Here is a 20,088-nt window from a genome sequence, read left to right as displayed (position 1 = left end):
CCAAGGTACTTACCCAGTAGATTTGCCAGCTCTCTGCATCGACCAGGAGGAGGCTTGAAGCCAAGTGGTCTGTTTGCCTATCTGCTATGTTATCTCATATCATACACAAGTACCAGATGGGTATGTTTATTGTGATTATCACTGCCCCTCAGGTAGCCAATTATAACTTATAAATAGTATCAAGGAGTATCAGCAAGGGGCCTGTCACGCTACCCATCTACAGTATGGATTTCATGTGAATGTGGTGATCGTAGGTAATGCTGAAGACTTGGGATGACACCTCAGTGGTAACCTCCCAAGGTCTGTGGATTGCAACATTACTATGACTACTAGTAGTAGGAGATGGCCCAAAGCGGGATATGCATTTGCCCGTTCAAGTCCGACCACAGACTACATCAACTACCGACATAGTTGATGGCTATTGAAGAAACCATATACATTTAGCGGGGCTGTAGCAGATTAATATGAAGACTACCGATCTATACAGCTATTCTAGCCCTTTGGTCCTTGGTTCCTGGGATGAAAATCCATCCAAACCAGTCATGTTATTATTCAGCTTCTACTGCAGATAGTCAACTACTGGACACAAGAGTACATGGAGAGGTCAGACCCTGTTGACCGCGTTGGTCCAGGTGAACGATTTATAAAAAGTGCAGGTTAAATTGTGGTTTATTCCGCACCAAAAACCCCAACAGTTGGGGCTTTATATAGGAAAATGCCGTAACCTCTCTAGTGGTGGTAGATAGTGGTTGAAGCTGCACTTTGGCTGTCTGACGCCTTCCGGACTGGCTTCCTCAGGCCGGCGTCACTCACCACCGCCAACCACGTCAATCATCTTCCCCCCCCCCAAACTCCGTCCTTCACCATCACCTCATCCACCACCACTTCCATTTTACCCCGATTCACGTTCCTCTGTTCTCAACAACGACCCTTACGATCATCTGCACTTTCTGGTATATATTATTAATTGATCACTCCTTTGTTACTAGTGAACACCTTTGTTCTCTCAAGTATCGCCCCCTTCACGTCCTCCCCCGATCGGCCGTCCCTCAGCTACAACCCTCCCCCGGATCGTCGACGGAACCCAATTCGCCATTCTACCCACGCTTGGTCAACACTCTCTAGGGTAACGGATGGCGGGTTAACGGTGACAAGTGACGAGCGAGCCCTCCTTATCTAGCTCTTGTTAGCAATCGACATATGGCCAGACAAAGGCCCAGTGCTCACCGCCAGGACCCTCTTGAGGACTCTTCCACTCAGCCAACCTCTGCTGGACCTTCCGCCACTGCCGCTAGGTACATACTTGATCTCTTTTCCCTTCACTCTTTGGCCCTGTGCCCTGTGACCTGATCTTGGATTCCTTCCCCTTTTTCGTGGTACCTCCGCAAGAGCCCGTTCCCTACAGGCCTGTCCAACTGCCTGGGTGGATGGAGAGCTCTACCCACCAGCTGCGTACTCGACGGGAACTATCACCGTCATAATTGTTTGCTATCTGGGTCGGGTGGGAAATCCCTCATCACACTACAAGCTGTTCTTCTACTTTCATCTTCATTTTGATCGCACACACGGCACTCTCCACCTCTGTCCCACCCACATCCTGGAAGTGAACGTTTTCTCATGTCCTCCAGAATCACTCGCTCCGCCGCGAGAGTAGCTGCAGACTCTCTTCCGTCTACCGACTCTGGTCCCTCTCCTGCGAACGCGGCCGCTGGTTCGGCTTCAAACCGGAAGCGAAAGGCCCCTGCGCGACGTGATCGATCGGTAGACGCCCCGGAACAATCAAATCCCTCCTCCCCTCCCCGAAAAGCCAAGCGACAGCGACGTGCAACTCCCCCTCGAGCGGCACAGTCTCCTGCAACCACCCGTCGCGGTACTCGCAATCGTCCAGCGATGTCCCAATCTGGGTAAGTTACGATAGGGATCTTGAGAGTATGCGGGCTGACTGTATCATGATTTCAGTCCTTCATCACACCCTGCCGAGGATTCATCAAGGAATCAGGCCTCCCCTCCGGCGTCTAGACGGAAATCAAGCAGGAGCGGGAAGGTGTCACAAGGTGAGACTGGAACGGCCGGGTGGAGAAGTTCTCCAACCCAGGGAGGCACATGTCTGCGCCTCCGTGGATAGAACGAACTGACTCTTGCGATAGATAATGCTTCAGCAGCTCAGCCATCGCCTCGTCGACAAAAGAAGCGCCCTTCCAGAGCCAGTCCCGATACCATTATGAAGGAGGCGGAAGAGGAGATGGAGGATCAAGAACTAAGCGAAGAACGGGATTCTTCTCCTCCAAGTGAAAGTCACGAGGGAACCATCCCCTCTGGTCTGGATGATGATGACGACGAGGATGACGGGGACCTTTTCCACAACAGTTTGTTTGGGTCGCGGAGCCCCTTGGGTCTGCAAAGCACCCTCCGTGCTTTGAGCGGCATGATGTCGGGCATGTCTTCGCGTTTGCGAGATATTCTTTGCAACCTCAGAATGAAGGATGACCCGTCCATTCAGCTGATCGCTCTGCAGGAGCTCTCTGATCTACTACTTGTATCAAATGAGGATAATCTTTCCGGCCAGTTTTCCCCAGATCCGTATGTAAAGGAATTGGTCGCCTTGATGCAGCCAAGCGATTTCGGTGAGGAAAACCCGGAGATCATGCTTCTCGCATGTCGCTGCTTGGCCAATTTGATGGAGGCCTTACGTGGCTCCGTGGCCAACGTTGTTTACGGAGGAGCTGTCCCTGTCCTTTGCCAGAAGCTGCTGGACATTCAGTTCATCGATTTGGCTGAGCAAGCTCTCAGCGTAAGTCATTCCTTGATTCTTGCCATCCGTATGCCCCTGTTTGGGTGGGCAGGCTAACTAGTCGCTGCAGACTCTGGCGAAAATATCAGTGGATTTTCCCGCGTCTATCGTTCGCGAAGGGGGCTTAACTGCTTGCTTGACATATCTTGATTTCTTCCCAACTAGCACCCAGCGTACGGCAGTCACAACAGCCGCTAATTGCTGCCGCAACCTTCCTCACGATTCGTTCCCAGTGGTTAGAGATGTCATGCCGACTCTGCTCAATGTTCTCGCCAGCAACGATCCCAAGGTTGTCGAGCAGGGCTGTCTATGTGTCTCTCGCATCGTTGAGAGCTTTAAGCATAAGCCAGAGAAGCTGGAAGAGCTCATCGAGCCTGCCATGCTTAAGGCTGTGCTTCGGCTGCTGTTGCCCGGCACTACCAATCTCATCGGGCCGCACATTCATACACAGTTCCTCCGCGTGTTGGCCATCACGTCGAAAGCGAGTCCGAGACTGTCCGTTGAATTGCTCAAGATGGACGTGGTCGACACTCTCTATCAGATTCTGACGGGAGTATCGCCGCCGGCGAACCTAGAGGACACCGCTGTCAAGATGGACAGTGTTCTTGTTATGCAAGCGCTTATTCATCGCCCCCGCGAACAGGTCTTCGAAACTCTCAATGTTATATGTGAGCTCTTACCGGGTGCGCCGAATCGGTTCTTTCTCTCGGCAGATAGTTTGGCTAGCTTGCCTGCTGAGGGCGATGCTGCTCGCCAGCCGAAATCACCCAAAGCCAAGGAATCGGAAGAGAAACGGCGCTCCTTGCTTGTGGATTGCAAGACGGAACTGAAGCGCTTCGCGATGATCTTGCTACCAACCTTGACCGATGCTTACTCTAGTACTGTTAACCTAGAGGTGCGCCAAAAGGTCCTGACCGCTCAGCACAAGATGCTGCATAACCTAGATGCCAGCCTGATTGAAGAGGCATTACGGACGGTCCCATATGCGTCGTTCTTAGCGGCCATCCTTTCACAGAAGGACCACCCGAGCCTGGTGTCCTCTGCGCTACGCTGTGCAGAGATCCTATTCCAGCGCTTGGAGCATGTTTATCGACACCAATTCCACCGTGAAGGTGTCATTTCCGAGATATTCAAGCTTGCCGAGGGACCACTATCCACAGAAAAGCAGGGGAAGCCAGCGAGCGATCCCTCGCCAACCCAGGATGCTGCTGTAGACGCGAAGCCATCCCACGGTGGAAACGATGCGGTTGGTAGCGCGGAAGACAATGGTGGCGACGATGCCGAGGGAGGAGATGACTATGATGAGCAGGACGACGAAGACAACGACGATATGTCTGAGTCTGCAAGCTCCTCATCCTTCTCCAGTCACGCCCTTTCTGCCAGAATCGAGAACGCTATGCGAGACATTGTTATCCGCGATGCTCGTGCCTTCGTTGATCTCTGCGAAGCCAGCCAAGGAAGAGATATGCGGGACAAGGCGTTGGAGACTTTGAACGAACTTAAGACCCTTGCGGCCCGGATTGAGGCGTTCTATGCTGGCGAAGGTGATGAAGACGGCCTTGCGCTATTCAAAAAGCTTGCAACCTATTTTGATGGCGATGCACTGGAAAGCATCACCAGCTCTGAACTGCTCAACTCTGGTATCATCAAGGTGCTGCTCAATGTATTCGGAGATTTCCAAGGTAAGTTTTGTGCCAGTCTCATTAAAGTCTCCTTGCTCACCAGTCCATTAGCCACTTCCATGCGTGAGGCTCGCGCGGCTTTCCTACAAGCTTTCATGGGATCTACCATTTCTGAAAAGGCCCAGAGTCAGAGCACAGCAACCACGCCCTTCAGTGTTCTCATTCATAAGCTACAGGATCTACTCAGCCGGACTGAGCATTTCGAGGTCTCCACGGTCAGCCATAATTCATTGGAGAATACGCGTAGCAATGCCGCCTACATGCTGGGCAAGCAACTCAGACTCAAGCTGGTGGCAGACGAAGATTCGGATATCCCTCGCACGTATCGAAACATCATGGTTTCCATCCACGCCATAGCAACCTTTAAGGCTCTGGATGATTTCCTTCACCCTAGAATCAGTCTTACAGATCGGCCAAGACCATCACGCACGCGTGAAACAATCTTGAACCAAATCGCTAATGCGGCGCGTCTGCGAGATCAGCTGGCCGGTGGAGAGTTCCCTACCGGCGATGCCGCCGCCACGCCTCGAGCATCATCAAACACTGGGAGACCAGCGCGCCCAGGAGAGACACGCTCAGGTTCCAACGATTCGCCAGCTGAGGGACGTGACCACAGCTCCCGGTCTAGGCGGTCCGGTCGGCATCAAGCTTCAGGTGAACATGAGCACGAGAATGAACCCCTGGAGTGTGCCGATGAACGGCAAATGAGTGATGACGAAGATCCAGAAGATGACGGCGAGGACGAAGAGCTGAACGCCATCGTTGATGACTTGGAGGACGATCTCTCGGACGATAACGTCCATGACCCCACTGCTGTCAACATGGAGGTAGCATCTTCAGGTAAGGTCACTGCTCGGAAGGAAGACGGCACTCGCGTGGCTACTCCCTCGCAAACGACGCCGGCATCCAAATCATCCGCGTCTGCTTCTAGTTCTGCGCAGCATCCCCCAGGTGGCAGTTCGCTGGCAATGGCTGGGCGGCCTTTCGCCTCATATGCGGCTGCTATGGCATCGATTCCGACTGACTGGCATATTGAGTTCAGCGTGGACGGTGAACCGGTCTCGAATGAGACTACCATCTATCGTGCTGTTCATCACAACCGCCAGCACGCTGAGCCCAATGCCCGGAATGTTTGGTCTGCCGTTCATACGGTCAAGTTCAGACGTGCACCAGGTCCGCCCCCACCGGAACCTTCCACGCTCACTCAAGGGACATCTGGTTCTACACCCAAGGACGATAGCAGTGACATGCCTGCGTCGCTCAGTCAAGATCAAACGACGGCATCCATCCTCCAGTTGCTTCGTGTCTTGCATGAGATGAACACCACCCTTGATGATATACTTGCAGAGACCAAAGACCTGGTCGCTCTCACGCCAGAGCCATTGGCACAGTTCATCAATACGAAGCTCACAGCCAAGCTCAATCGACAACTGGAAGAGCCACTCATCGTAGCAAGCAGCTGCCTTCCCAGCTGGAGTGAAGATCTCGCGCGCCTCTTTCCGTTCCTCTTCCCGTTCGAGACACGGCATCTGTTCCTTCAGTCGACGGCGTTTGGCTACTCTCGCGCGATGATGAGATGGCACAACTCTCAGAACGACGACAACCGCAACGATCACCGGCGCGATGATCGGCCTATTCTCGGTCGGCTACAGCGACAAAAAGTACGGATCTCGAGAAGCCGTATTCTCGACTCTGCTATGAAGGTAATGGAGTTGTACGGTTCGTCGCCCAGCGTCTTGGAAGTCGAGTACTTCGAAGAAGTCGGTACCGGTCTTGGTCCCACATTGGAGTTCTACTCTACCGTATCGAAGGAGTTCTCAAAGAAGAAGCTCAAGCTTTGGCGTGAGAATGAGTCCGTCCACGGCGATGAGTATGCCTTTGGCAAGCGTGGCCTTTTCCCGGCACCCATGAGTGAGGAGCAAGCCGCTTCCGAATCTGGCAAGAAACAGCTTCAGCTATTCAAGTGTCTGGGCAAGTTTGTTGCTCGGTCCATGCTCGATTCAAGAATCATCGACATTTCCTTTAACCCGGCCTTCTTCCGAATTGCTGCCAGCTCATCTTCTGTTGCCCCCTCTCTTGGCACGGTCAAAGCAGTTGACCATGATCTGGCGAAATCATTGCTTCTGTTGAAGTCGTTTGCCAACGCTAAGAAGGCCGTGGACGACAACCGGACACTGTCGAAAGCCCAGAAGGCCCAAGCCCTTCAGCAGATCGAGGTGGGTGGAGTCAAGGTTGAAGACCTGAGCTTGGATTTCACCCTGCCTGGCTACCCAGCCATCGAATTGATTCAAAACGGTTCCAACATCCCCGTAACAAACGAGAACGTTGATCTGTACGTCGAAAGGGTGATAGACTTGACTCTGGGTAGCGGTGTCCAGCGACAAGTGGAGGCCTTCCGGGCCGGATTCTCGCAGGTGTTCCCCTACTCCGCGCTTCGGACGTTCACGCCACAGGAGCTTGTCATGCTGTTTGGCCGGGCCGAGGAGGACTGGACTATTGAAAGTAAGGATTCACTTGTACATGTATTTCTGGAGATAGCTAACCGCTTTGCTGCAGCTCTGATGGACTCGATCAAGGCCGATCACGGTTTCAACATGGACAGCCGAAGCGTGCGGAATCTGCTTCAGACGATGAGTGAATTGAGCCCTCAACAACGGCGAGACTTTCTACAATTTGTTACTGGCAGTCCCAAACTACCGATTGGCGGTACGTACTTTGAGTTGTGATTATATTGAAATTCTAAACTAATGAATATACAGGTTTCAAGAGTCTCACCCCCATCTTCACGGTGGTGTGCCGCCCCAGCGAGCCGCCTTACACTCCAGATGATTACCTGCCGAGTGTCATGACCTGTGTCAACTACTTGAAGCTTCCAGACTACAGCAGCCTGGATGTACTCCGCGAGCGGCTGTCAGTTGCCATAAAAGAAGGCCAGGGAGCCTTCCACTTGTCCTGATTGTTGCACATAAGATCTGTTGATCTACTCAGAGTATGCTAAGGAGGATTTCGAATGACGCAAAAAGAACACGAACGAGCACTGATGGTGCGTCGGAACGATAGCTAACTACATACCCTTATGCTTACAAAAGGGGGTATTCATGCAATGCCTAGGGCACTTGTCTTTTTTGGGGGGGGAATCTGCGTTCGGGCCACATTTGTCTGCTTTCTGTGCCTTTGTGGGAAAGGCGTCCCGGGGTGTTGCTTCATGCTTCCATTTAGATAGAAATGCCACTCGTATCCGAGGCCAGTGAGTCTATTAGTCTGCTGATGTATCTATCTGTTGATTACATAGGTCTATAGTCTATCGCACAAAAAATGAAAGGGTATTGTTATCTCTTGTCTCCGCTTTTTTCACACCTCAATTCCGATACAGCGGCACCATGGACTACACAATACCAACCAGTCAGCCATCATCAAACTCAACTTCAAAGGGGGGAAAAGAAAAAACTTACCTCCGCAAACTTCGGCTCCACAAACAACGCCCTCGCCTCCGCCACGACCGTCTCCCCTTCCTCACCCTCCCCACTACCAGGAGCCGGCATACTCCTCATCTCACCCTCCACCCACGCCTTCCTCCCCTCCACCTTAACCGTCTCCGCCTTAAGCACATACACCCGCTCCGGCAACGCCGGCTTCCTAAAATCCACATTCAAATTCGCCGTCATGCCCAACCCACTCTTAAACGAATCCGAGACGCATCTCGCAAACGCCTCATCGAACATCACGCTCAGCAAGCCTCCGTGCACATACCCAGGGTGTCCACAGAGTTGCGGCCCGATGTGAAAGACCGAGATGAGGCGCGCGCGCGGAGACTCCTTGCCTTCTTTTGTTGTTGTTCCCTCCTGGGAGGAGGAAGATTTGCGGTTGACAATCGAAGTGAACATGTACGGCGGCACGGTCACCTTGTTCGCGCCGGAGAGCGTCCCCGCGACGAAGTGGTTTGGCCGGTGCGAGGATTTCATGTGCAGATGGGGACGGGATTCTTTGTATGAGGGGTTCGAGCGCAGGGATTGCACGAGTGGGTGTGTGGTTATGAGGTGTTCGGCTGCTGAGAGCGTCGATTGGGAGGTTGGGGTTGGGGGCTGGTCGAGTCGGTCATGGTAGGAGGGGAGCGTGGAGGGGGATTCGATGGCTGAGGAGGCGGCGCCGGCTTTGATGGTGCGGACTTGGGTGTGAGGGATGAGGTGGGTGGGTGAGCGTTTGGTGAGGAGGCGGGTGAGGGTGGTAGTAGTGCGTGGAAGGGACATTTTGATTGATGTAGTTTGATTCAATGCTGTTGGTATGGTGGTCTTGATCTTAGTGTGTCTTGGTGGTGGTTAGTGTTGATCAGTTGATTGAGACTAGTAGTAGTTTGTATGTATGTGTAGGTTTCATAGACGGGATGATGTCTGTGGTTGCATACCCTTTCCTTAGTTCCACTCACATATATATAGTACCTGGGGGGGTAACTGCTATTGCTCGAATGAAAATGAATGACTGGAATTCTGCTTCTGCAATATGCAACAGGCAAAAGGCCTAATTACGTTCGGGCAGAACAGGGAAAAAAAAAAGATGGAAAAAAACCCTGGCCTATCAGGGAAAGTGGGCCCCCGCCCACGTGGAATTTCATCAACGTGGACTGGTCGGGCCAATAGGAGGATTGGATATGGCGCTAGTTGGGATGGCTTGCAGGGATGAGGCGCCCAACTTGCAGGGATCGGGTGGGTGGGGCAGACCCGGTGTGTTGGGATTGGTTGAGTTTTGACGAGCCGGTGTGTTTTATTTGAGGAACACCTGTTGCTGAGTCGAGGATAGAAAGGTGTTGCCGGTTCTAGGTGGTTTCCTGGTTGGGGAGGTGTCTGGTGGGTATGGTTTTTAGGGGTGAGGTATTTTTAGGTTTGTCACTACGTATATTGTATGCTGTGATGGATGGAGTCGATAGCATCATAGTGGTGAATAGGGGATAATAGTAGGTGGATTTATACCTACTGTTCTATCTCCACTTCTTTGCTCGGTCGAACGGAGTTTATTAGGCTATTGGTGATATACCGCTTTGATGAAGTCAGACTCAACTGACTCGTGTTTTTCAAGTCCCCGACTACTAGTACTAGTAATACTTTAACAACCTCACCGCATGTTTATCCACATGGTGGACCCCTGACAGTTGAAGACGTAACAACATAATCTTACTTTTGTCGAGCTTAGGTGTATGAACGATCTACTAATCCCTATTGACTGATTCTCTCTGCATGTGGTATATGAACAACTCTGTACAACGTAATGGATACAAGCATTAGAAATCCAAGGGATCCACCTGGCCCAGGAATGAATTGTTGCCTTCTCCACGCAGCAACGCCTCAATGTCCACCCGTCCGGACGTGAGGTACCGCTCACTCACTCCTACGTTCACTCGCTGAGATAGCAGATGCTTCAACTCCGCCCGCATAGCCGCCAACTCATTCTTCGTAACTTCACCAGCCTTGCGCTGCCGTTCCTGACGCCCACGTCCGCGGCCGCGACCACGGCCCTGGGCGCTCTCAAACTCCTCGCTATCATACTCAACTCCAAGGTCCTCTGCTGCCTTTTGAAGCCAGTTATCTTCCGCGGAGATCTTCTCCTTCGCGATATTGGAGTCGGTAATCTTGGCGGCCAAGTTCACACGATCACGGACTCGGAGAACGACCCGACGGTCGAGCTCCAACGACTCAAGCGGCAATTTCTTACCGTTGGCCATGTTGGCGTGGACTTTGGCGGCCAGGCGAACCACTCCGACCATTTCCTCCGGAGCGCAGATGATCACACTCTTTCCTGATGCACCCGCACGGGCGGTACGTCCAGAACGGTGGACGTAGGTGTCGGCTGCGCGGGGAGCATGGTAGTGGATGACAAAGTCAATGCCCTTGATATCGAGACCACGTGCAGCAACGTCGGTAGCGACGAGGATGCTGCTGGGATTGGATGTGGGCGAGGAGAATCGCTCTACTGAACGTAGACGCGCTTTCTGGGCCATAGAGGAGTGGAGTGCCAGAGCGGGAAGGCCGAGGTTCTGGAGCAATTGGGTGAGACGGCGGACGGCGGAGATGGAGTTGGTGAACACAAGTGTCCGGTGCTTGGGGTTGTAGAGCAACAGAGTGTAGAGATAAAGATCCTAGATTCGATTAGCATGTAAATGGATTTCTGCAGCGTCTGCACATACCTTCTCCATAGCTCCACATTCGACAATGCCTTCCTTGAGGCCTTCAGCCATCTGCGAGACCGGGTTGACATCAATGAATTTGGGCTTTTCTTCGCGGAACTTCAATTTCTGGAGGAGATATTCCATGGACTCCTTGTTGCTCATGATGTCGCCTCCCGTCCAACGCGCTTTGCCGGCTAGCTTCTGCTGCAAGTCGCGGTGGAATGTAGCGGAGAAGACCAACGTCTGCCTCTGAGCACGAGCGTCCTCCTTCTCTTCGTCTTCGCTATCGTCGCCACCGAAATCGCCATCCTCAACGCGATCGAGAGCACCGAGGATCTCCTCAGCTTCCTTGAAGTGACCCTCACTGAGAAGTCTGTCCGCCTCATCAATGACAAGGAAATTTATGTCACTCATCTTGCGGATCAAACCATGGCCACTGCTAAGCACCTCCCATACTCGACCAGGGGTACCAATGACGATGTCAGCACCAGCCAGCACTCGCTGCTGCTTCTGCACGGACAGACCACCCGTAAGGAGTGCAATGCGTGCACTGGACCCGGGGGCGTGGAGAGCAAGCTCGCCAATATGCTTAGCCAATTGGTGTGCCAATTCACGGGTGGGAGACATAATGAGAGCAATCGGGGCGGAGTCCTTCTTCTTCTCTTCCTTGCCAGCGCGCAATTCCTCCCGTTTCTTCTCAAGATAGTGCTCGAGGATGGGGATGCCGAACGCCAATGTCTTTCCGGAACCTGTTGACGCCTTGCCGATCACATCGTGGCCATCTAAGATCTGGGGAATGCAGGACTTCTGAACAAGAGTCGGTGTGGTGAACTTCATCTTCGACAGACCGGTGAGGATCTCAGGAGACAACCCAAGCGACTCCCAAGCAGAAACATCCACGCCATCGTCGTTCTCTTCATCTTGGAGTGCAGCAAACGAGAGTCCAGGCTTGATGCTCTTGTCCTCTTGGTTTGGTGTAGTCTTCTGCTTTGCTTCTTTCTTGGCTTTCTTCTGCTCTGCCTGCCTTTCCTTCTTGGCCTTCTTCTTCTCCTCAGCCGTGGGTTTGCCGGCTTCCTGCTCGTCTTTCTGGTCTTCCTTCGGTGCAGTGTCCTTCTTCTCGGTCGCTTCGTTGTCGCTGAAACCGGACCACTCGTCGTCGTCGAACTTCGGTTCTTCCTCCTCTGGCGCCTTCTTCTTCAGGATCGATTTCTTGGGTTTTCCATGTGCGGCCTAGATGATCAATTAGCACTCTCCGAACACCGCCAGTTAACACAACATACCTTGAACCGGAGTCCTTCACTTCCACCCTTGATAACCTCTACTCCGTCAATTTCCTCCAATCCAAAGAAACCACCGGCATCCTCAAGCCTATCAGGCAGCGCGACCTCTTTCCAGTTAAGATCATTGACGGTGACGAGCGGATCCTCGCTCTCCTCAGCCGCGGCGACATCCTTCTTCCTCTTTTTCGCCTGCAAATCAGCTCCTTTCGAGCCGCGCTGTCTCTTCTGACCCATAATTGCAAAAATGAACCCCGACCGAATACACAAAATGTAAGATGCGAGGAGAAACAAACGTCCGCAGCGTGAGTTGCAGCCGCCGAAGGGAAGAAAAAAAAGCGGCAGAAAGCCGCCATACCGCCCAGCGCCAGTTAATCTTATCGCCGCCCCACGAGAAAATCCCCCTCAAATCCCTCCTCCGGACCATCCAAAACCTCGATTCCCACCACCATAAAACACACCCCACCCACCGCCACAATGGGTAAATCCTCCAAGGACAAGCGCGATGCCTACTACCGCCTCGCCAAGGAACAAAACTGGCGCGCCCGATCCGCCTTCAAACTGATCCAAATCGACGAGCAATTCGATCTATTCGAGCACGAGAACCCAGACAAAGTCACCCGAGTCGTCGATCTGTGCGCCGCCCCCGGCAGCTGGAGTCAAGTGTTGAGTCGCGTTCTGATCAAGGGCGAGAGTTTCGGTCGCCGCGCCTGGGTCGAGAAGAAGCGCAAGGAAAAGGAAGCCCTCGAACGAGTCCGCAATGGCTCAAACACCACAACCACCTCATCAGAAGACACCGACATGACCGAACTGAAACCCCGCAAGAACGTCAAAATCGTCTCCATCGACCTTCAACCCATGGCGCCCCTCGAGGGCATCACCACCCTTAAAGCAGACATCACCCACCCCTCCACCATCCCCCTCCTCCTGCGCGCCCTGGACCCTGAAGCCTACGACTCCACCTCCACCTCTTCCACTCCCTCCGCCATTCGTCCCCCTCACCCCGTCGACCTGGTCATTTCCGACGGCGCCCCGGACGTAACAGGCCTGCACGACCTCGATATCTACATCCAATCGCAACTGCTCTACTCGGCACTCAACCTCGCCTTGGGCGTCCTCCGCCCCGGCGGCAAATTCGTCGCCAAGATCTTCCGCGGCCGCGACGTCGATCTCCTCTACGCGCAACTCCGCACCGTGTTCGAGAAAGTCAGCGTCGCGAAGCCGCGGAGTAGTCGCGCTAGTAGTCTGGAGGCGTTCGTCGTGTGCGAGGGATTCATTCCGCCTTCCATCCACGCTGGCACGGACGCTCTGAAGAACCCTATCTTCGGAGGCGTGGCTGTCCCGCCTCCTGTTTCGGCGGATGGAAACGTCGGAGTGGAGGTCATCGAGAGCGAGGATGACGAGGCACGCCCCGTCAAGCTGGCCCGCTTTGCTCCGGCCGAGGCGACTCTAGGCGCTGCTTCAGCGGAGTCTAGCCAGACGGAAGTGCGTCTTCTTCACGATGACTCGTTGGCGTCGGTGACGCCTACGCCGTTGGCGTATAAGTCTGCGGGTGAGAAGTTTGCCGTCGAGAACAGGTGGATTCCTAGATTCATTGCGTGCGGTGATCTCTCGGCTTGGGATTCGGATGCTTCTTACACGCTGCCGCCGGATCATGTCAGTTTGGACCCGGTGCAGCCGCCTACTGCGCCGCCTTATCGGCGGGCGTTGGAGTTGAGGAAGGAGAAGGGTGGTGCGTATGGAAAGACGAAGTTGGGTAGTTTGGGACGGGCTTGAAATTAGAAGTGATTATTATTGCGACCGCTTCTAACGATATCTTCTTGTTTATAGTTATGGTTACGAATTTTTTCCTTTTCCGTTTTGGCGGGGTAAAAAAAAAAGTTGGATGTGCTTAGACTAACTACTACTTAGCTGCTAGATGGACAAGGGCGGATGGATATAGCAGATACCCATAGATCTGGAATTTTACGATAGATGATGATTATGAGAAGAGGAATAGATTCATAGAGAAAATGCAAAAGTCTATTTTGGCCTGGTAGATCAGGTGTCTCTATGCTGGTATGCGCTAAACTCAAAAAGGACGGACAGATCATCACATCACATCATGTACAACGCACGGCGCTAGATATCCCCACTCTTCTATGGTCATAACCTTTTTTCAACCTCCTCTTAGTACACCTCAAGGACGTATCTCTCCTCATCCTTCAACTTCTCGATCTCCTTGCGAGAGTCGACCTTCTTGCCCAAGTTCTTGGCCTCAGTGGCGATGGCCTCCTCCAGCACGGCGGTGACATCGGGCACGGGCCATGTGGGACCGCAGAGGTAGAAAGCACCCTCCTCGCGGATGTAGGCCTGGATAATTTCAGGCAGAGTCTGGCGCATGCGATCCTGGATGTAAATCTTCTCAGGCTGGTCACGAGAGAAGGCACGACCCAGGACAGTGATGACACCGGCCTCCTGGTAGGCCTCCCACTCCTCACCGTAGCAGTACTCCTCGCGCTGGTGGCGGGAGCCCATGTACAGCAAGACGGCACCGATCTCCTTGCCCTGAGCCTTCTCAAGAGCACGGTGCTGGACGAAGGCACGGAAGGGAGCCAGACCAGTACCGAGACCAGCCATGATGAGGGGCTGGGTGGACTTGGGGGGCAGCTTCATCACACTGGACTTGACGCTAACGGTGACGGGGGTACCGGGCTGGAGGCGGCTGAGGTAGCGGGTAGCCAGACCGAAACGGTCACGGCCAGTGGGGTCCGACCAGGTAACCGCAACGATCATAAGAGCAACGGTGGTGGGGGTCACCTTCTGGCAAGAAGCGATGGAGTACTCACGACGCTTCAGGGGACCGACGATACGGATCAGGTCGTGGAAGTCAGGCTTGGCCGAGGGGTACTGGAGCAGAATATCCGCGAAAGTAACGGTGTCCACCTCAGAACGGCGCTTGAATTCCACAGCTCCGTCGGGGCCACCGAGGGTAAGGAGATCAGTCTTCTCCTTCTCGTCGTCGGCGAATTCGGCCAGAGCTTCATAGAAGCGCTTGGGCGGGCGACCGAAGATGTCGACGTTCTGGACAAGGGCCTGGTAGACGGTGCGGTTCTCCAGAACAGCGGGATCCTCGCGGCTGGGCACCTCGACGACATCGTCGGCGTTCAGGCCATAGAAGGCGATGAAATCCATGACCTCCTTCGGGTCGTTCTCAGCGTGAACGCCCAGGGCTTCACCAATGTCGTACTTGAGACCAGAGTCACCCAAGTCGAATTCGATGTGGAAGATGTTACGATCGTAGGTGACGGGAGTAAGGCGTCTGTTCTCCTTGACGTGGACAGTGAAGGTCTTGGTAGCCGTCTCGGGACGCAGAGCATTCTTGGTGCCGTAGGCCTCCTTGAAAGCGAGACCCTTGGCAGCGGTCTGCCAGTCCTTAAGGTAGGAGGCAGGCTCGGTCTCTTCCTTGTCGAAGGACACGAAGCTGTTGGGGGAGATGTCCTTGGGGAGCTGAGCAACCTGGGCTCCCTCCTCGGGGGTCTTCCAGGCCTCGGGAACCTCGATCTGGCGGAGAACCTTCTCAAGTTCCTTGCTAACATTCTCCAGGGCCTCGGCATTACCACCAATAGAAGCCAGCTTCTTGATGCCCACGCTCTCCTGAGAAGGCAGAGCCACACGCAAGAAAGCAACCTGGAGGACTGAGGACTCAGAGGCGGTCTCACCGGCAACAGATGGGTCGACGAAGTAAAGGGAGATGCCCCGCTCAGCAACAGCCTGGCGGAAAGCAACGGGCAGCTTCTTCTCGAGCTCATCGTCCTTCACGCCAGGGGCGTTCACGATGACCTTGCCATTGTCCTTGACAGATGCGGCAATGTCGACGTCGCCAAGCAGCTTAACGTCTCCAACATAGGCAGTGTCGGCAGCAGTGATGGAGTAGGGGGCATCGACAATCTTGGAGCTCTTGCGGATGTCAACACGGACGACACCTCCCTGGACGAGGTTATCGTGGACCTTGTTGGTGGTGACATTGCTGGCTGAATCGGCAGCCAAGGCCTGGGAAAGAGTAATGGCGACGTCGCCACCAACGGAGGTGTCAACATCCCAGAAAGTGTACTCCTGGACGGTGGCAGGGTCGAGCAACTGCAGGGGCTCGGACTCGACACCAGCCTGGACAATAGGCTTCTCGTGAACCAGCTGGAAAGCGGCGGCGGTGTTGATCAGATCCCAGCGCTGAGAGCGGGCGTACTTGATATCAATGCAAGCCGGGGTCTGCTCCCGATCGGTGGCGAAAGTCAAAGCAGCAAGGACATCCTCGTACAGAGCAGAGCGAACACCCTGCTCCTGGACAGCCTGTTCGTCAGAGACCTGGCCAAGGACACCAACGGTCTTGACAGACTTGGGCAGAACGCGCAGGAATTCCTCCTCCACAAAAGGACGGTAGACACGGACGTTGATGACACCAACGCGAACACCGTCCTTAGCCAAAGAGCGGGCAATCTGAGCAGTGAGGGATGCCTCGACGGTACCGAAAGCAACCAGAACGGAGACGGGCTCAGCGTGGCCGTGGTACTCAAAGAGGCCATAGTCGGTTCCGAGCTCACCATTCAGGGACTGGAGGAGCTCGAGGAGCTTGCCCTGAGTGTCGAGGTGACGACTGCGGGAGTCTTCAAGGGTCTTGCGGACCGCCTCGTAGGTGCGAGATAGACCAGCCTGGTCGAGGACGTCAATGACGCGGGTCTCTTCCCGGCCGACACGGACACCGTCATAGATGTGGACGGAAGGCAGAACGGAGGACAGAAGGGTGGTGAGCAGAGCCATGTGCTGAGACTCGTGGACAGAGGCACTCGACACCAGACCCAGGCCAAGCTCTTCGGCGAGGGTGAGGGCGGAGGCATAGTCGGAGACAAGGCCATCCTCACCGGCATAGTCGACAGCGGCGACATGGGCAGCAACGGGGCTAGCAACGGAGTACAGGAGAGACAGCTGCTCCAGGGCGGCACGCATATAAGGGAGAGTGGCCGAGGAAGCAACGATACCCTGAGGGATGTGGCGCTTCTTCAGGTCGAAGTCCTGGGAAAAGATGTAACCGAGGGCGATGTTACCGGCACCCTGGCGGGTCTCCATGGCCTTAATTTCAGGAGACTCGCCATTGGCATTGATCTCCTGCTTGGAGGACCATTCCCGGAGAGCAGCATCCAAGTCGAAGGACTCCGGAGAGTAAGAGAAGATCTTGTCGCTCAGGACATAAGCGACTTGCTGGATGAGGGTCTGGGCAGTGACATAAGTCGGACCGCCGAGGGTCGACAAGGCTGGAGATGAGGAGCCCATGGCGGGGGATTCTTGTCTGAAGATGGGGGAATCAGCCAGCCGATACCACCAGGATGAAGACAAGAAATACAAGAGGAGAGGAATCAGCAGCGCCGGATTGGGAGGGGCGATGGGGGGATAAAAAGCCCGTCGCCGCCGCCGCTCTATAGAAAATCCCAGGGGATCTTACCCCATCCGGCTAGTGGCAATCACGCAATTTCTTATCGATAGATCCTGGAGGCGGGATCCGGTGGCAGAATATCTCCGCTTTCGGCCTTCCCCGCATTAGTCAGTCACTGTGGCCTGAGGCAGCAACAGTCTGGACCCGCCGATAAGTGCTGATTACTCATCCACGATAAGTCGGTGGAAAACGTCATCTCATCCTCCTTACATGTAGTTATCCCTTTCTGCACCAATCCTGTTTTGTATATAACAGCTGCTAGTCAAACATGGCCAACGTCGCACTGATCGGCTGCACCGGCATGGTGGTAAGCAATCCATTCTATGTCTACTTTAATCAAACCTAGCCCCTTCAGCACCAGTCAAATCTATCCCTTCGAATCCGCCATGTAGTCTTCGGCCAAAAGCAAAACCATCTAATATACTTATCTGCAGGGGAGCCACATCCTCACCCACCTCCTGGGCAACTCCTCCGTGGCACGCATTGACACTATCTCCCGTCGCACCCCTCAACCCGCCACTGCCGCGCCCCAAGAAAAGCTCACCACCTTCGTGTCCGACGACTCCTCCAAGTGGGCTTCGCAGCTCTCCTCCCTGACCCCAACGCCAGACATCTTCATCTCCGCATTCGGAACCACCCGCGGCGCAGCTGGCGGCTTCGAGAATCAGTACAAGATCGAACATGGTCTGAATGTTGAGCTGGCCCGTGCGGCGCGCGACGCCGGCACCAAGGTCTACGTGCTGATCTCGTCGACCGGCGCTGACAAGAACTCATCCTTTGGATATCCCCGGATGAAGGGTGAGATTGAGGAAGAGGTGAAGGCGATGGGATTTGAGAGGACGGTTATCTTGCGCCCTGGGCTTATTTCTGGCGAGAGGCAGGAGAGCAGGCCTGCTGAGGCGGTGATGCGGGGCTTTGCGGGTCTTGTTGGCAAGATTCATTCTGGATTGAAGGATGGATGGGCGCAGGATGCGGATGTCATTGCGAAGGCGGCGGTTAATGCTGGAGTTAAGGCTTTGAATGGCGAGGTTCCGACTGGGAGTGAGAAGGTGTGGGTGATGTATGGGAAGGATATTATTCAGTATGGGAAGGAGCAGTAGCCTGTTTGAGAAGAGTTGTTGTACTATGAACAGTATTTATATATGCTATCTGTAGTGCTTTAATGAAATCATTCTCGGTTCAGATGTTCTCTAGTATTTCAATGAAGTGACGGTACTAATAGCAATTACTTTCTCAAGCCTGCGAAATATATATCTCCCACTAAGAATCAAACATTGAAGCTTCTTATTGTATCCAATACCATACAGAACCCGACAAACAAGCACGTTCACACTGGACACAATTTAAAAAACCGAATGCAAAGTCTATACAACATCCTCAATCCTTTAATACTTTCTATTCCCACCCCTCACCTCACGATTCTTCTTAGTCCACCCCCTTGAACTCGGCCCCTCCTTTTCAGCATTATGATCGGGACCTCCCTCCTGGGGCGGCCTCGCATGACTGACTTCCGAGTTTCCAGGACTCATATCCAACGGGTTACTCACTTTACCCTGCTGCTCGGACTCCTTCTGCGCCTGCTCGACCTGGCCTTCGGGTGATGTGTTACTAGGGTCAAAGGCTGCGTCATGGCCCGCGACTTCGCTGTCCGTCCCGGTGTAGGAGCTCTCAGATCGCTGAGGATCGAGGACGTTGCGGTCTCCGGATCGCGTTTCGCTTTTTTGCTGGTGGGTTGTGCGCAGCGGTGCGATGGTGCGGAAGGTGCGGGTGGCGGGTTGCAGGGTTCGGATTCGGGGTTGAGTTTGAGTGGTGCGTTGGGCCAGGCGGCCGATTGGGGTGATGCGGTTGAGCATGGTGGCGTGTAGGTTGATGAAATTGGTTTGGTTTGGTTTGGGAGGATTGGGGTGGAATGTGTTTCAAATATTGGGTCTCGTAGTGATGGTGTAGTAGTAGTGGCGGATGTATATAGTTCTGGGAGCAATGGTTAGCCGGTGATTAGATGGGCTTTGGGAAACTGCATTATGTGTCTTCGCGTACATGTTTGAGAGTAGTATGTTGGAAATAAATTCTAGGAGAAGTGATATTGAAGAGGATTACTTGGGGGTTGTGTTGGAACTGTAGAGGGAACTTGGCTGGACTACTATCATCTTGACGTCATCTACTTTGCCAGGGTGCATGCGGTCACGTGAATCTCCGATGTATATCCGGATGTATACCTACTGTTCGCAAGGAAAGGGCTCTGAATTACGAGGGCAGCAAAGACGATAAGTGACAATGTCTTTGCAGATAGTCTGGTGAAAGAGAAATGCGTCTCAATGTTTGGATTACGTGAAGTACAGGGGAAAAGTGGCATCATCCCATAAACCTACCCCCTGGGGAACGTTTCTAGACTAGCGGCGTGATCGCCTCGCTTCAAAGACATAGAGCAAGGCAGAATTCATGTTCCCCCCCTCTCCGATCGTAGGCAGCCTTCCTGGTCGAGGTGGATGCCTTGTGCTTCTCAACGTGCCGGGAAGAAGTACGGTGCTGTACTCATCAGGTCGCCACAACCGGGAAAAGCAAAATGAATAAAGTCTGTTCATCGGAGTGATAGACTTGACACGTCAATCATGCTACACGCGGATGCCGCCTCAATTAAGCCCAGTAGACTGGAAATGCGATGGCACAGTCTCCGTGCATTCGGTAAAGACCGCCTGACGCAAGACTCAAGTATG

The 20,088-nt window shown here is 53.8% G+C and overlaps 7 protein-coding genes across 7 annotated transcripts; 3 read left to right on the top strand and 4 right to left on the bottom strand.

Moving 5' to 3' along the window:
• Positions 1 to 853: 853 nt before the first annotated feature.
• Positions 854 to 7,803, top strand: BO88DRAFT_400825 (HECT-type E3 ubiquitin transferase UFD4). The gene is made up of 8 exons (XM_025705691.1): positions 854 to 1,295; positions 1,629 to 1,904; positions 1,960 to 2,054; positions 2,148 to 2,791; positions 2,862 to 4,473; positions 4,525 to 6,975; positions 7,030 to 7,179; positions 7,233 to 7,803. The coding sequence occupies exons 1-8, from the start codon at positions 1,201 to 1,203 to the stop codon at positions 7,427 to 7,429; spliced, it is 5,520 nt and encodes a 1,839-aa protein (XP_025569054.1). The 5' UTR covers positions 854 to 1,200; the 3' UTR covers positions 7,430 to 7,803.
• A 28-nt stretch (positions 7,804 to 7,831) lies between these two features.
• BO88DRAFT_327021 (PaaI family thioesterase) lies at positions 7,832 to 8,720 on the bottom strand (the record flags this gene model as incomplete). The annotated part of the gene is made up of 2 exons (XM_025702489.1): positions 7,832 to 7,858; positions 7,926 to 8,720. 2 exons carry the CDS (start codon positions 8,718 to 8,720, stop codon positions 7,832 to 7,834), a joined length of 822 nt encoding a protein of 273 aa, XP_025569053.1.
• A 943-nt stretch (positions 8,721 to 9,663) lies between these two features.
• Positions 9,664 to 12,208, bottom strand: mak5 (ATP-dependent RNA helicase MAK5). The gene is made up of 3 exons (XM_025709792.1): positions 11,911 to 12,208; positions 10,649 to 11,860; positions 9,664 to 10,600 (listed from the first exon to the last, which is right to left on the bottom strand). The coding sequence occupies exons 1-3, from the start codon at positions 12,142 to 12,144 to the stop codon at positions 9,746 to 9,748; spliced, it is 2,301 nt and encodes a 766-aa protein (XP_025569052.1). The 5' UTR covers positions 12,145 to 12,208; the 3' UTR covers positions 9,664 to 9,745.
• Positions 12,209 to 12,327: 119 nt separating this feature from the next.
• Positions 12,328 to 13,945, top strand: BO88DRAFT_400823 (tRNA methyltransferase TRM7). The gene has a single exon (XM_025705690.1). It carries the CDS (start codon positions 12,385 to 12,387, stop codon positions 13,681 to 13,683), a length of 1,299 nt encoding a protein of 432 aa, XP_025569051.1. The 5' UTR covers positions 12,328 to 12,384; the 3' UTR covers positions 13,684 to 13,945.
• Positions 13,946 to 14,035: 90 nt separating this feature from the next.
• Positions 14,036 to 17,563, bottom strand: BO88DRAFT_400822 (sulfite reductase subunit alpha). Its single transcript, XM_025705689.1, has one exon. It carries the CDS (start codon positions 17,212 to 17,214, stop codon positions 14,077 to 14,079), a length of 3,138 nt encoding a protein of 1,045 aa, XP_025569050.1. The 5' UTR covers positions 17,215 to 17,563; the 3' UTR covers positions 14,036 to 14,076.
• Positions 17,429 to 18,570, top strand: BO88DRAFT_33467 (uncharacterized protein). Its single transcript, XM_025702810.1, has 2 exons — positions 17,429 to 17,681; positions 17,809 to 18,570. Exons 1-2 carry the CDS (start codon positions 17,643 to 17,645, stop codon positions 18,472 to 18,474), a joined length of 705 nt encoding a protein of 234 aa, XP_025569049.1. The 5' UTR covers positions 17,429 to 17,642; the 3' UTR covers positions 18,475 to 18,570.
• A 1-nt stretch (position 18,571) lies between these two features.
• Positions 18,572 to 19,486, bottom strand: BO88DRAFT_33455 (uncharacterized protein). Its single transcript, XM_025702806.1, has 2 exons — positions 19,412 to 19,486; positions 18,572 to 19,345 (listed from the first exon to the last, which is right to left on the bottom strand). Exon 2 carries the CDS (start codon positions 19,225 to 19,227, stop codon positions 18,760 to 18,762), a length of 468 nt encoding a protein of 155 aa, XP_025569048.1. The 5' UTR covers positions 19,228 to 19,345; positions 19,412 to 19,486; the 3' UTR covers positions 18,572 to 18,759.
• Between the last annotated feature and the right edge of the window lie 602 nt (positions 19,487 to 20,088).

Source organism: Aspergillus vadensis, assembly GCF_003184925.1.
Source record: "Aspergillus vadensis CBS 113365 unplaced genomic scaffold BO88scaffold_1, whole genome shotgun sequence".
Lineage (NCBI taxonomy): Eukaryota > Fungi > Ascomycota > Eurotiomycetes > Eurotiales > Aspergillaceae > Aspergillus > Aspergillus vadensis.
This window is presented reverse-complemented; position numbering and strand designations above follow the sequence as displayed.

Coding starts and splice junctions, on each gene's coding strand:
- BO88DRAFT_33467 (XM_025702810.1), top strand. CDS start 17,643: ATGGCCAACGTCGCACTGATCGGCTGCACCGGCATGGTG. Junction 17,682..17,808: donor TCGGCTGCACCGGCATGGTG/GTAAGCAATCCA, acceptor ACTTATCTGCAG/GGGAGCCACATCCTCACCCA.
- BO88DRAFT_400822 (XM_025705689.1), bottom strand. CDS start 17,214: ATGGGCTCCTCATCTCCAGCCTTGTCGACCCTCGGCGGTCCGACTTAT.
- BO88DRAFT_400823 (XM_025705690.1), top strand. CDS start 12,385: ATGGGTAAATCCTCCAAGGACAAGCGCGATGCCTACTACCGCCTCGCC.
- mak5 (XM_025709792.1), bottom strand. CDS start 12,144: ATGGGTCAGAAGAGACAGCGCGGCTCGAAAGGAGCTGATTTGCAGGCG. Junction 11,861..11,910: donor GTGAAGGACTCCGGTTCAAG/GTATGTTGTGTT, acceptor TTGATCATCTAG/GCCGCACATGGAAAACCCAA. Junction 10,601..10,648: donor AATGTGGAGCTATGGAGAAG/GTATGTGCAGAC, acceptor AATCGAATCTAG/GATCTTTATCTCTACACTCT.
- BO88DRAFT_33455 (XM_025702806.1), bottom strand. CDS start 19,227: ATGCTCAACCGCATCACCCCAATCGGCCGCCTGGCCCAACGCACCACT.
- BO88DRAFT_400825 (XM_025705691.1), top strand. CDS start 1,201: ATGGCCAGACAAAGGCCCAGTGCTCACCGCCAGGACCCTCTTGAGGAC. Junction 2,792..2,861: donor TGGCTGAGCAAGCTCTCAGC/GTAAGTCATTCC, acceptor TAGTCGCTGCAG/ACTCTGGCGAAAATATCAGT. Junction 4,474..4,524: donor TGTATTCGGAGATTTCCAAG/GTAAGTTTTGTG, acceptor CCAGTCCATTAG/CCACTTCCATGCGTGAGGCT.